The sequence below is a fragment of the Pelecanus crispus genome, chromosome 2 (genome assembly GCF_030463565.1).
Source record: "Pelecanus crispus isolate bPelCri1 chromosome 2, bPelCri1.pri, whole genome shotgun sequence".
NCBI lineage: Eukaryota > Metazoa > Chordata > Aves > Pelecaniformes > Pelecanidae > Pelecanus > Pelecanus crispus.
Window position 1 is genome coordinate 76,874,612 of NC_134644.1, and position 11,305 is coordinate 76,885,916.

Consider the following 11,305-nt stretch of genomic DNA (forward strand, 5'->3'; position numbering starts at 1 on the left):
GTAAGTCCTCCACCAAACATGAGGTACCGAATTCATTGCTATAACACTATCAAAGTGTTACAGTGATGTCTACCAAATTGGTCAGAATGCCTTAACTGGTTCCAGGAAAGAAGTTATGTCAGGTACCATATACCTGATGTAAAGGTGTACAAAGTGAACTAAAGAAGTGTTTCGTATCCAAAACCCAAATATGACACTTCAGAATACTAAACAGTGAGTACATAACCTAGGCACCTTCCCCTCTCCAACACAAGTTGGACTTAGAGTAAAAGGTTCAGGAGAAACATACAGAAACCTAGCAGGACTGTTTAACCTGTAACCCTTTGTATGTCAAAACGAAGTAAACAGGTCTTACCACCCAAATCCTTTTTTTGCCCTTTTTTTTTTTAAGGAGATAATAAAAACCTCCAAATCAGGTGCATGTAATATTGATTTTTCGTATTTTCTTTACACTTTTTATATATATAAAGAATGTAACTAAAAATCTCACTTTAGAATACTTTCTAAAGCAGGATATTCTTTCAACTGTTTTTCAAGTTCACATGCATTCTCAAGGTTGAAGAAAAAATATATTCATATATAGCTAAGGAAATAAAACTCAATTTCACTATATGTAGTTACAGTGCTGTAAAGAAAAAAATAATTTAGAAACCATTTCAAGTCTGAAATGTTTACTATGTTCAGACTAATGCAAAGGCTAAGCCTATGGTCCAGGACCTGCTTTTAATCTGTGTGCAGAGATAGGAGCTACAGCAGCTTAGTATTTTTCCAATAGAGATTTCCTTTCTCCCAGTATTCTATGACTTGCTGCTGAAGCCCTCCCTGAACCTCTACCGAAGTAGTGTACATTGGTAGTTCAGAAGTAAAGGTCCACAGGTATTAATACTACCTCTTAAGTCAGTTTTTCAGTAAGATCAAACCACTGAATGACACAGTGCAGAGGTGCTTAACCATTCATAGTCAGAAGTTCAATGAAGTACTTTAAGTTGTGTCTTCTGTAGGTGCCCTTCGCTGCCGAGCAGATTTCTGTCTACCTCTCTGAGGCGAGGGTGGAGTCTCCTGTTCAGCTTCAGTCTCCAAAGGCTCGTTGTCTCCCTGTTGGGACCCTGTATCGCCTATCAATTCTCTCAGGAATTTGAATTTAGATAAAAACAATTGCCAGACCACGTACCAGCCTGCAGGAGAAAGAAAAAAAGCACTGCTTAGTTACTTCATACAAACTGACAGTCAGCTCTCAGGCAAAGTATACCAGAAAGTGAGAAAAGATTTGATCATCTGTCATCCTCTAATTGCCAACTCTCAACCCCAACACACCTCTGCAACACACCCACCCCTTTCTACAGTCCCATAAATACCAATTTGATTTGATAAAGTTTGTCCTCATCCGGAAGCAAACATTTAAGCTCCAGGCAAGGACCTACACATTCCAAATTGTACTGCGACAGCAAGCAGTAGGTGGGTGATCACCATTGCACAGATAAGGGTCTTAACTGTCAAGAGAAAAAGGAATTTCTGTGGTTATACCTAAAACAAGGAGTTAGGATTCATTACACAGGCACCATAAGAAGGTAGCACGTGGGTTTCTACCCTCACTCAAACACATCATTCTGAAAAATCACATTTTAAAAGCTGCATTACATAATCACTATTAAGCACGCTTATGGAGGTCTTGAAATTAATACCATGTTTTATAATAAATCCTATTCTGACATGCACAAGGTCTTCCTTATCATGTTCACTAAAAGACCACATCCCCCAAATTCAAGGTGTTCCCTCACTATGCCCAAATCCCATTAAAGTAAAATTAACATTCTCTGGTAAATATGTGTTCTGCTCTACTGCTAGAATGCTCTGGGTCCCAAAACTATGCAAGTAAAGAGTTGAGATGGTCACATTTCTAGAATATGTCTTGAAAAATATTTAAGATCCAGCTCCTCCAGTGTTTCTACAACAGGTAGCCAAGGAACTTAAAAAAAGCAGATATAAATATATCTAAACCTAAAGAAGAATCTTCCTTTTAAAAGGTCTCCCTATCTAAGCATTTAGGTCAAGAGAAACTGCAGTTTTACCCAGCTGAGAACTAGTGATATCCCTTTCCCTCTAGCTAACCAGTGAAGTTACATTCCTATTTTGTGGATGATGAAACTTGTCTGTGAAATACAGTTAAACAGCATAAAATTTAAACAGCTATTTGAAAACATATGCTAGCTATGCATCATTTGCAACACCAGAAACCATCTGTCTTGCATAGAGCTATAAATTAATACTCCCATTCTCTGTTCAGAAGGTCTTGCTAGCTGTTCAAGCCTACACTGCTGACCTACACGAGCATTAAGAGCCCCATTTTATAGAGCTAGGGAAACCCGTCCTCCCAATTACACAGCTGTCAGCAGAAACAGACTTCTGAGCATGGACAACAGGGGCATATTAGGGAAGGGGAAGAAACACTAACAAATGGCACTTGTGTAACCACAGCACCACTATTTTTCTCCCTCTTCTATAATCAGTCATGCCAATACGAGCAGGCCTTTTTAGGACAAAACAAGATCCCACCCTTCCCCTCCCTCCTGGAATACTTTTCACATCCTGCAGACTTTTAATTTCCATAACTTCTGTGCTGCTGAGGACAGTTGGAGGAAAACTTTTATATGACAATCTTTTATGGTCTAAATTAATTCCTAAAGCCTACACCAAGTATTCCCTTTTTCCATTAATACCTAAACCTTTAAACGACTTGTGATTAAATTGAACCTGATGTCCCACAAATGCCTTAAATCGCTCTGCACCTAGCAAAAACCTCAATGGCAGATGTCTGGCTTTGGCATCTTTTTTTCTTTCAGATCTAGAAGTAAAAATTGAAGTAGCGTCTCTTTGAAAGTTGTTTCCATTGAGGGGAATTTCAGGTCTCTGGAAGCTTCAATGCCTTGTGCATTCTGAAGACTATAAATCAATCCGTTCTCTTCATGGGTCTAAACATCTTTAAAAGCATTCAACTTTCCAAAAGCCATGCTCATTCCTAGTCCAAATGGGAAAGAAAATGCATAAAATATTCCAAGTGAATAAAGCAAGTTTGCAAGAAAGTGAGACCTAAGCAGAATATTATTACAAGCCATTTAAAAATGTCTTCAACTCCCCAATTTGTTGACAGAGCCAAAGCTTGGGACACTAGACTTAGAAGTGCATGAAAAGCATGCAGTACATTCTACTAAATCCACTTAAGCATTGCGGGGGGGGGGAAAGGATGGACAACACTGTTAGCCACAGATTGGTTGGTTGGGGTTTTGTTTGTTTAAAATCCTACCTAACACACCTGCAAAGTGAATTACTGTGAAACAGACACATTACTTCCAGAGAACATCGGGGCAGGGGGAAGCCAAAAGTATTCAGGGCTTGCCCAAAGAAAGAGTTATAGGGCACTTTACAGAAGCACAACTGGAATATATGTGCTATAAATAAATACCCCATTAAGGGAGGTATTTTAACTTAGGCTAGATAAATCAGACCACATGCTTCCTCTATCATGGCAAACAGCCCACTTAACACACAGAATTACTATTGGGGGGGGGGGAGAGAAAGAAATGCGGAAGAACATTCCACTTCATTCTCAGACACTCTCAAGAAAAGCAGCATTAATTTTTTTCAGTGTTTGGTTTGAGTTAAAGCACAATGGTCTGAATATTCAAAATACCAAGTGCCATAGGTCCGAATATTCAAAATACCAAGTGCCATAAACAGACTTCAGAGCTCTCCAGCTCAAGACAACAAACAAGACAGCATAAATAATCAGCCAACAAAATTGGTTATAGTCAACAAACAACCAGACCAGATAATAGACAGGTAAAACAAACCACAATGCAGTGCATTGAAAAGAAAATTACAACAGGCTTAGCCAATGATAACAGTAGGAAAGTAACCAGGCTTGGAAACCAGAGTTTCAAAACCTCACAAGATCTCCCAACCTGTAGCAGAGACATTTAGGATAAAGGTAATCAAAGTAGAAAGATTTCTTTCATTTGCTCTAGTTACAGTGCCAGCTTGGATGGAAAGTTAAAAAAAAAAAGATCCCCAAAACAAACACACTTGCCTGAATCAAGTTAAGACTGCCTCTTCAGCTGAGACTCCCTGTCGCCTCACTGTTACTATACACTTAAATAAGAATTTCCTTGGAAATAGCCAGACTACTGAAGAACAAGTTATTCTGGGCAAGAGAAACTCTCTCCAGCAACAATATCAAGCAAATACATCATTAAACAAAACCACACACACAAACAAAGCCTGGAGGCAGATTCACAGTACTGAGTTACTTCTGAATCAGAAGACAATGCATTTTCTATTAATTTCACAGCCTCTTAAGAACATTGCAAAACCTGACATCATGCCATACTGAAGAACTGTAAGTTACATAATAGTGTATTTCTAAAAATAAAAGTAATTTAAAATACACAAAAAAGGAAGGTGGGTGTTTCCATGCATTCTTGTTTCTGCAGCTCAGTTTAGCTTTGCAACTATTTTGCTGTAGAACTCTTCCTGGACAGGTAACTAACACCACCAGTTTGCATCTCAAATGCTTCCACTTTGTTCAGGCAAGCCACTCTCAAAAAAATCCTACCGGTTTGACTTCACCACACAGAAAATACTTGATTTGAATCAGTCTTCCAGTGCTTACTTTATTTTCTCTAGCCACTTGCTTTACCTTTTTTCACATCATCCTTAGCTTGATTGAACCTGTGAAAGTCAAACAGCATACGCACCATACGTCTTCAGCGAACAAGCAGTGATGACATGCAGACTATAATATATATTTCTGCATTAACTGGTGAAAGATGCCTCTCAAATAAGTAAGCCATGTCCAACAGTACATCACTGCAATGCAAAGCGGGGGTTGCAGCTCTAGGTGTAGCAGATACCTGAATCCAGAGAGAGTAGGGAAATCCTGTCTACCACAGACAGTGTTTTTGCATTTAGGCAAAAGAGCAGCTCCCAGCCTCTGCAGCATTTAGTACTCAGTAAAAACTGAGAGCCACAGTCTCACTTAAAATGCCACAGCCAGGTGCCATCCAAAGACATTTAAGCCACATTTGGCATTGTGCAATCAGTGTGTCAACCTCTCTTATAAATCATGATGCAATGTGTTTGTGAAGGTAGGACCATGAGTCAAAGCCTCTTCTACCAACTCAGATGTATGTAACATCCGTGTGATGTATGTAACATCTATGTAATATTAGGATGTTAAATAGTTTTTATGATTTGACTGTATTTCACTGGAGCTGCCTTTTCTGTTATTTCTGACACCAGCTCTTCGTTCTTTATAAAGGGGAAAGAAACAAATCCAACTACAACGTTACTCCCCCTCAAAAGGTGAGGGGTACAAGTCTCAGTTCCATGTATTTCATTCACCTTATACTGGCTTGTATGCAAAAGCTAACAGAAGGAGGGTTTTCTTTACTGGGGCACATTTTCCTTTTCCATTTGACTCAGGAAGTGCAAACAAAACAAAAAACCCAGGGCTACTATGGAGTGCTATGGTAAAGCAACCTGATTTTTTTTATGTGAAATACAAGTGAAACCAAGAAAGGAAGGAAGGTAATGCAGTAATGGCACAAGGCAGAGTCTTAAGATCTGACTTCAATTTCTGACCCTACTGTAGGCTTCCTGTGCGGTTCTGCAAGATCACTTTACCTTTGTGTCCCTACTGATTCAAAAATGGGATGCTACTACTCCAGCACATGAAGACTAATTTAGAACTGGGTTATCACCAAGGTGAATGTTGCCTATATTCTAACACTGAAGTGTCCACCACAGAAAATCTTAAGCAGCTATAGTGGGGGGTGAGTGAAGCACAGAGCTCTAGATACTAACCTGAGATTTGGGAGAACAGGGTTCTCCTCAGAGCTCCGCATCAAATTTCTTCTGTGACCACGGCCAAGTCACTTTAATGCTGCACCATTTTTAAGATGTAGTAAGATGTAGATAATATACTGCCCTAGTGGATAGCTTTGCTGTGGAGAAGATCAGACTGAAGGAAGCATACACTACTCATACTGGAATAACAGAAGACATCAGGTGACACAGTGCTTGGTTCTGCACAGCTCCTTAAACCCGGTCCCATTTAATGCAACACTACCACATGCTCCTTGCTGACCAATTGCAATGAAACTTGCTCTCTTCTGATCTCCCATTTATAACAGTTTCAAAAGTCAGTTTCAAATTAAAGGGTATTTTCTCTTTATTGCTGGTCTAATCAAGCATGATTTTCCTCATCTTTTGAAGTATTTTACAAGATTCACTCATTTAAGATAGTTACAAAGCTGTTTAAAGAACGTATTAAAGTTATTCAAGTAGAATTTAGAGCTCAAGCGTTTTCCCATCTGCAACTGAATTCAGACTTGTGAAGCAAACCACACACTTGTTTCAGTGCTTTGGGTTACATGATTTTTGTTTTAAGGTCATGTCTCTCAAACCACATCTCATTAGCTTCTCTTGCCAAAAAGAGGTGAATGTTTCCATCTGTTCCACTGAAGACACTTCTGCAATTTCACATGGCTCCATGCATTACTATATTGGGAAAATAACAAATACACAGCAGTAAGCAGTGCTAGAGTTCACCTTGGCTGGAATTTTATCTTGTCTTACATCCTTGACTATGCATGAATTCCTCCCATCTGGAAAGGAACATGGAATACACAAAAGCAGCAATAAGACCCCCAGAGAGAAAGCAAAGAAAGGAAATCAGAAAAGGTAGGAATAAGAAAGTGGAAGCAAGTTACCTTAGTCCTACTTTTAAAAGAGCAACTGAAAAATTGCTGTTTACAGTCCCTCAGTGGTTTCTATGTCAGATGTGATCAGTTTGCAAATAGAGATGTTGCTAGCCGCAAGACTTCCATGCTCCCTAACAAATTCAGATTAACACTGAAAGTAGCAGTTGCAATCATCCAGAAATGTTTAAAAGAAATCAGGTCATTTATTCAAAGTACTTCTGTAGACATAAATGCCTAATTTGGGCATAAACATTTGCTTTTCACATGGCTGAAGAACTGGTCCAAATAACTTCTGATAGTTTGTACTTCAAATTTTGTCTTTTTCACTTCAGAAACATGCCAAAATGAAAATTTTCCTCATTACTTAAGTTTCCATAGCACTTACCACATCATATCTGTGATAAGCAGCAGAAATCCACATGATCCTAGGATGTTTCCTGGATATTTAAATCTATTGTTCTCTGCAAGCATTCACACCATGAGTCCTTTTATAAGCCACTCAAAATCCAAGTTACAGCTCTTTAGGCTCTTGACCCTGTAAGTCCTTTTCATAAGGTTGTTTCAATACCTCTCATCAGATGGCTGTAAAATATTCTCATCAGATTAAGAATACTCAAGTTTACATCCAGCCATTCTTGTGTCAGGTTTGTCCATTAATTTGTATGTCTCACTGGCTGGCATTTACTCATATCCTGTCATACACAGCACTCGGTCTCCCTGGGAGTCGAACAGGCTGTAAAGAATAGAGACCTGTAGGTAGGAAGGTGGATAAGAAACTGCCTATCACAGCCATAGATAAACAATTAAATTGGAAATAGCCTGTACTCAGTTTTTTCCAGCAGTAGTCTTGACACTGTTTTCCTTGAATATTTTCCATTAATAATCATGGAACAAGAACTAGAAGTGTGCCAATATTAATGAATGCTGTATGATGGAAAAAATAATTACCAATACTAGAAATCATTACCAAATACTACTGAGTCACTTCTAACAGAGTAACAGTCCAAATCCCCCCCAGAAAACAATGAATGTCTCAGCTTCCTGCATTCAGTATTTTTGAAATCTAGGTGCCTTTTAGCAATCATTTTATAAGCTCTGATACTGTTCAAAGTAAAATACAATGAACGACTCAAGCGAAGTATTCAATGAATCCAAACTGAATGTACAACATGGAACTCCAAACTGCTAAGTATTTAAAAGTGATTTAAAAATAAAGTCATTTATTAACTACTCTTGCTCTCTTTAAGCAAGAAAGCGCTAGAAAGATGTTTAAGTTAGCAAGCAAAGTTAAAGAGATCCTTAGTGTTTCAATTCCATTTGTCACAAAGACAAAAGCAAAAAGGCCTGGAGAAAGTGATCCTGGTTTCTGATTTTGAACAGCATGTTGCAAAATCAGAATTATCCTGCTGTATTTGGTGTTGGTGCAGCCTCACCTTGAGTACTGTGTGCAGTCCTGGGCCCCACAGTTTAAGAAGGATGTTAAGGCCCTTGAATGCGTTCAGAGGAGGGCAACAAAGCTGGTGATGGGGCTGGAAGGAATGTCCTGTGAGGAGCGGCTGAGGACTTTGGGCTTGTCTAGTTTGGAGATAAAGAGGCTGAGCAGTGACCTCATTGCCCTCCACAGCTTCCTGAGAAGGCAAAGTGGAGAGGGAGGTGCTGAGCTCTTCTTCCTGGTATCCAGTGACAGGGTGCATAGGAATGGTTCAAAGTTACATCAGGGGAGGTTTAGACTGGACATTAGGAAGCATTTCTTTACCGAGAGGGTGCCCAAGCCTGGAACAGGCTTGCTAGAGAGGTGGTCGATGCCCCAAGCCTGTCCGTGTTTAAGAGGCATTTGGACAATGTCCTTAACAACGTGCTTTAACTTTTGGTTAGCCCTGAATTGGTCAGGCAGTTGGACTAGATGATCATTGGAGGTCCCCTCCAACTGAAATATTCTATCCTAAAATCATTTTAATCTTCCAGCACGAGTGTAAGTAAAGATCGTATATGCATACTCTGAAAACATAAAAACCCTAGTAAGTACCACGTTTCACCGTCTAAAAGATGAAAAGTGGCCAGAAAACACCTAATGAGCATATAGAAACTTCAATAAAACACACACTCAGAATACCTATCCACTTAAGTCACCATTTAGTCTGTAACAATGGACAGTACAGGACACAGAGGAAAAGAGCACAAGACCAGGGAAAGTGTACAAGGTGCACCCTCATATACCCTTGCACTCCCAGTTATCTGTATTTCAGAAGTTTCCTTCCTTGAGTATTAATACTATGGCTTAAAGATGTTGACCTTTCTTCCATGAACTTTAAATGATAAAAGTTTCAGCATCCAAAATATTCTTTGTTAATGAGCTTGCAGTTTATTTTGCCATTGTGTAAAAGAAAATGTTTTAAGCCTATGCTTGATCATTTAACTTTATGCACTTCAATTCCTCCATAATGATGAAATTTCACAGCTGTTCCCAGTTCACCTTTTTTGTTCTACTCAGTTTTATAACCATCACCTTTCCTCCAGTCATCTATTTTCCAGGCTAGACAGATCTAACCTATTTAGAATTTCTTCATGCAGTAATCATTACATAGCTCTCACCATCCTATCTTTTTAAAAAAAAAACTAGGATTATTTTTTTTAAATAAGGTAATACACTTTAATAAGAAAAAACACCGTTTGAGCCACAGGCACATGGTAGATTCCTGAAGCAATATAATGACATTTTCTATTTTATTTTAAGCTTCCAATGTTTGATTTGCCTATTTGCTTGCTACAAAGCATTAAACAGACATTTTGGGGAAATGCTCGCAATTACTTCAGTTAATTGTTTCTTTGGGATACTAACAGCTCAGTTTGAAGCTATTGTGTTTCCCCACATATATGCATGCACATATTTCACACTTTTTATTTGCATTACTCCATACATGTTAATACTGGATTTCACCTCCCATTATCCAGTCCCTTGATATTGCAAAATCTTTTCACAATGCTTTCCCGTTTTGACCACAACTAACAATTTTTTTTTTTTTTTTTTAAGTATTAAGTGTCAGCTGACTCTTCACTTTGCTCCCTCGGTTTTCAAAAGTCACTTATAAATCCACCTGGCATTCGCTTTTTATCTCACAAGCCTTTCACCACAGGCTATGGCATAGTTTGAGTTTGGTGGCGGTGATTTTTGGGGTGGGTTTTGCTTTTTTTTTAAAGCTCTAAGTTCAGCATATTGATCACAATACCCACACGCAGTACGCTGCCAATTCCTTCCAAGAATTCCAACAGACCTGCAAGTCACGCCTCCCATGGAAATAACCATTCGTGCTGCATTAAAAAACAATACAAGTCTTGGATCCACATAAGAAAAAAAGCCCTCCCAAGAGCTGCTCTCAGTCTGCCCTAGCAAACGGATGTCAGAAGCTGAGGAGTACCAAGTAGGAAGTTTACTTCTTCCCTTCACTGGCCTGTCAGACCCACGTACAAGCTGCACAGAGTGACTGCTCAGCGGTCCCTTCACTGAGAAGGCTGTCAGCTACAGACTGGTCACCGAATTAAGCTCTGGAAGCATTTCAAGGACCAAAATTATCTGGAAACAAAGAGAAGGGGGCGCTCTGAACCACACACGCTCCCCCACAGCCCGGGGCATCGCGCCCTTCCATTTTCTTCAGTCAATCTGAGCAAAGAGGAACCACCAGAGATTGAGAGAGCTGGGGGGGGGGGAGGGGGGGAGGCGGGCACTGCACGCCCAAACCAGGCCGGCCCTCCCGCACCTCCTCGCCCCCCCGCCGAGGGGAGCGGACAGACTCACCGCACAGCATGAAGAGCAGCACGCAGGCCAGGGTGGCCACGATCACCAGCAAGGTCAGCCCGATGCTCTGCCACATGGCGCCGGCCGCCTCCCCCCCGCCGGCGGCAGCGGGGGCCCCTCCTCGAAGACGCCTCCCCGCCGCGGCAGCCGCTCGGCCAGGCTGGGCCCAGCCCCACCGGCGGCCGTCAGGGCCCGCTCAGGCCTGCGGGACGGGCACCAGGGGCGGCCGGAGCCCGGCTGGCCACCCCGCAGCGGGCCGCCTCAGGCGCCGCGGCGCTGAGGTGAGGGCAAAGGCCCGCCGGCGGCGGCTACAAGGAGGAGGCCGCGCCTCGCATCGCTACCCCCGGGGAAGGGAAGGGGCAGCTCCGCGGCCCAGCCGGGAGAGCGAGGGGAGCCGACACGACCCGGGCTGAGCCGCCGGCGGCCCCGTCTCCTCCCGCCGCTTAACAAGCCGGCGCGAAGAGGCACCGTAGAGAGACGGGGCGGGCCTTCAAGCACGCCGTGGTGAGGCGGGGTGCAGCGCGGTGCATGCTGGGAGTCGTAGTTCGCCTCCCGTTGCAGCGGGCGGGCGCCACCGCCAACGGGGACTACAACTCCCGGCGTGCCCCCCGCGCCGCCCGGCGCAGCCCTTGCCTCTCGGGCGGGCGTGCCCGCCCCCGCCGCGGAGAAGCTGAGGGGCGGCCGCTGCGGAGCTCCGGAGTGGGCCAGGCCGCCCGCGGAAGGGCTGAGCTCCGCAGGGGCGGTGCTCCCTCGG

At 42.2% G+C, this 11,305-nt stretch overlaps 1 protein-coding gene across 1 annotated transcript; it reads right to left on the reverse strand.

Moving 5' to 3' along the window:
* Positions 1–491: 491 nt before the first annotated feature.
* On the reverse strand, positions 492–10,627 carry SMIM13 (small integral membrane protein 13). Its single transcript, XM_075706269.1, has 2 exons — positions 10,552–10,627; positions 492–1,175 (listed from the first exon to the last, which is right to left on the reverse strand). Exons 1-2 carry the CDS (start codon positions 10,625–10,627, stop codon positions 982–984), a joined length of 270 nt encoding a protein of 89 aa, XP_075562384.1. The 3' UTR covers positions 492–981.
* Between the last annotated feature and the right edge of the window lie 678 nt (positions 10,628–11,305).

Excerpts from the sequence above, each read along its gene's own strand:
- SMIM13 (XM_075706269.1), bottom strand. The coding sequence starts at position 10,627 with ATGTGGCAGAGCATCGGGCTGACCTTGCTGGTGATCGTGGCCACCCTG. Across the intron at positions 1,176-10,551 it reads GCTGCTCTTCATGCTGTGCG|GCTGGTACGTGGTCTGGCAA; the intron begins GTGAGTCTGTCC and ends TTTCTCCTGCAG.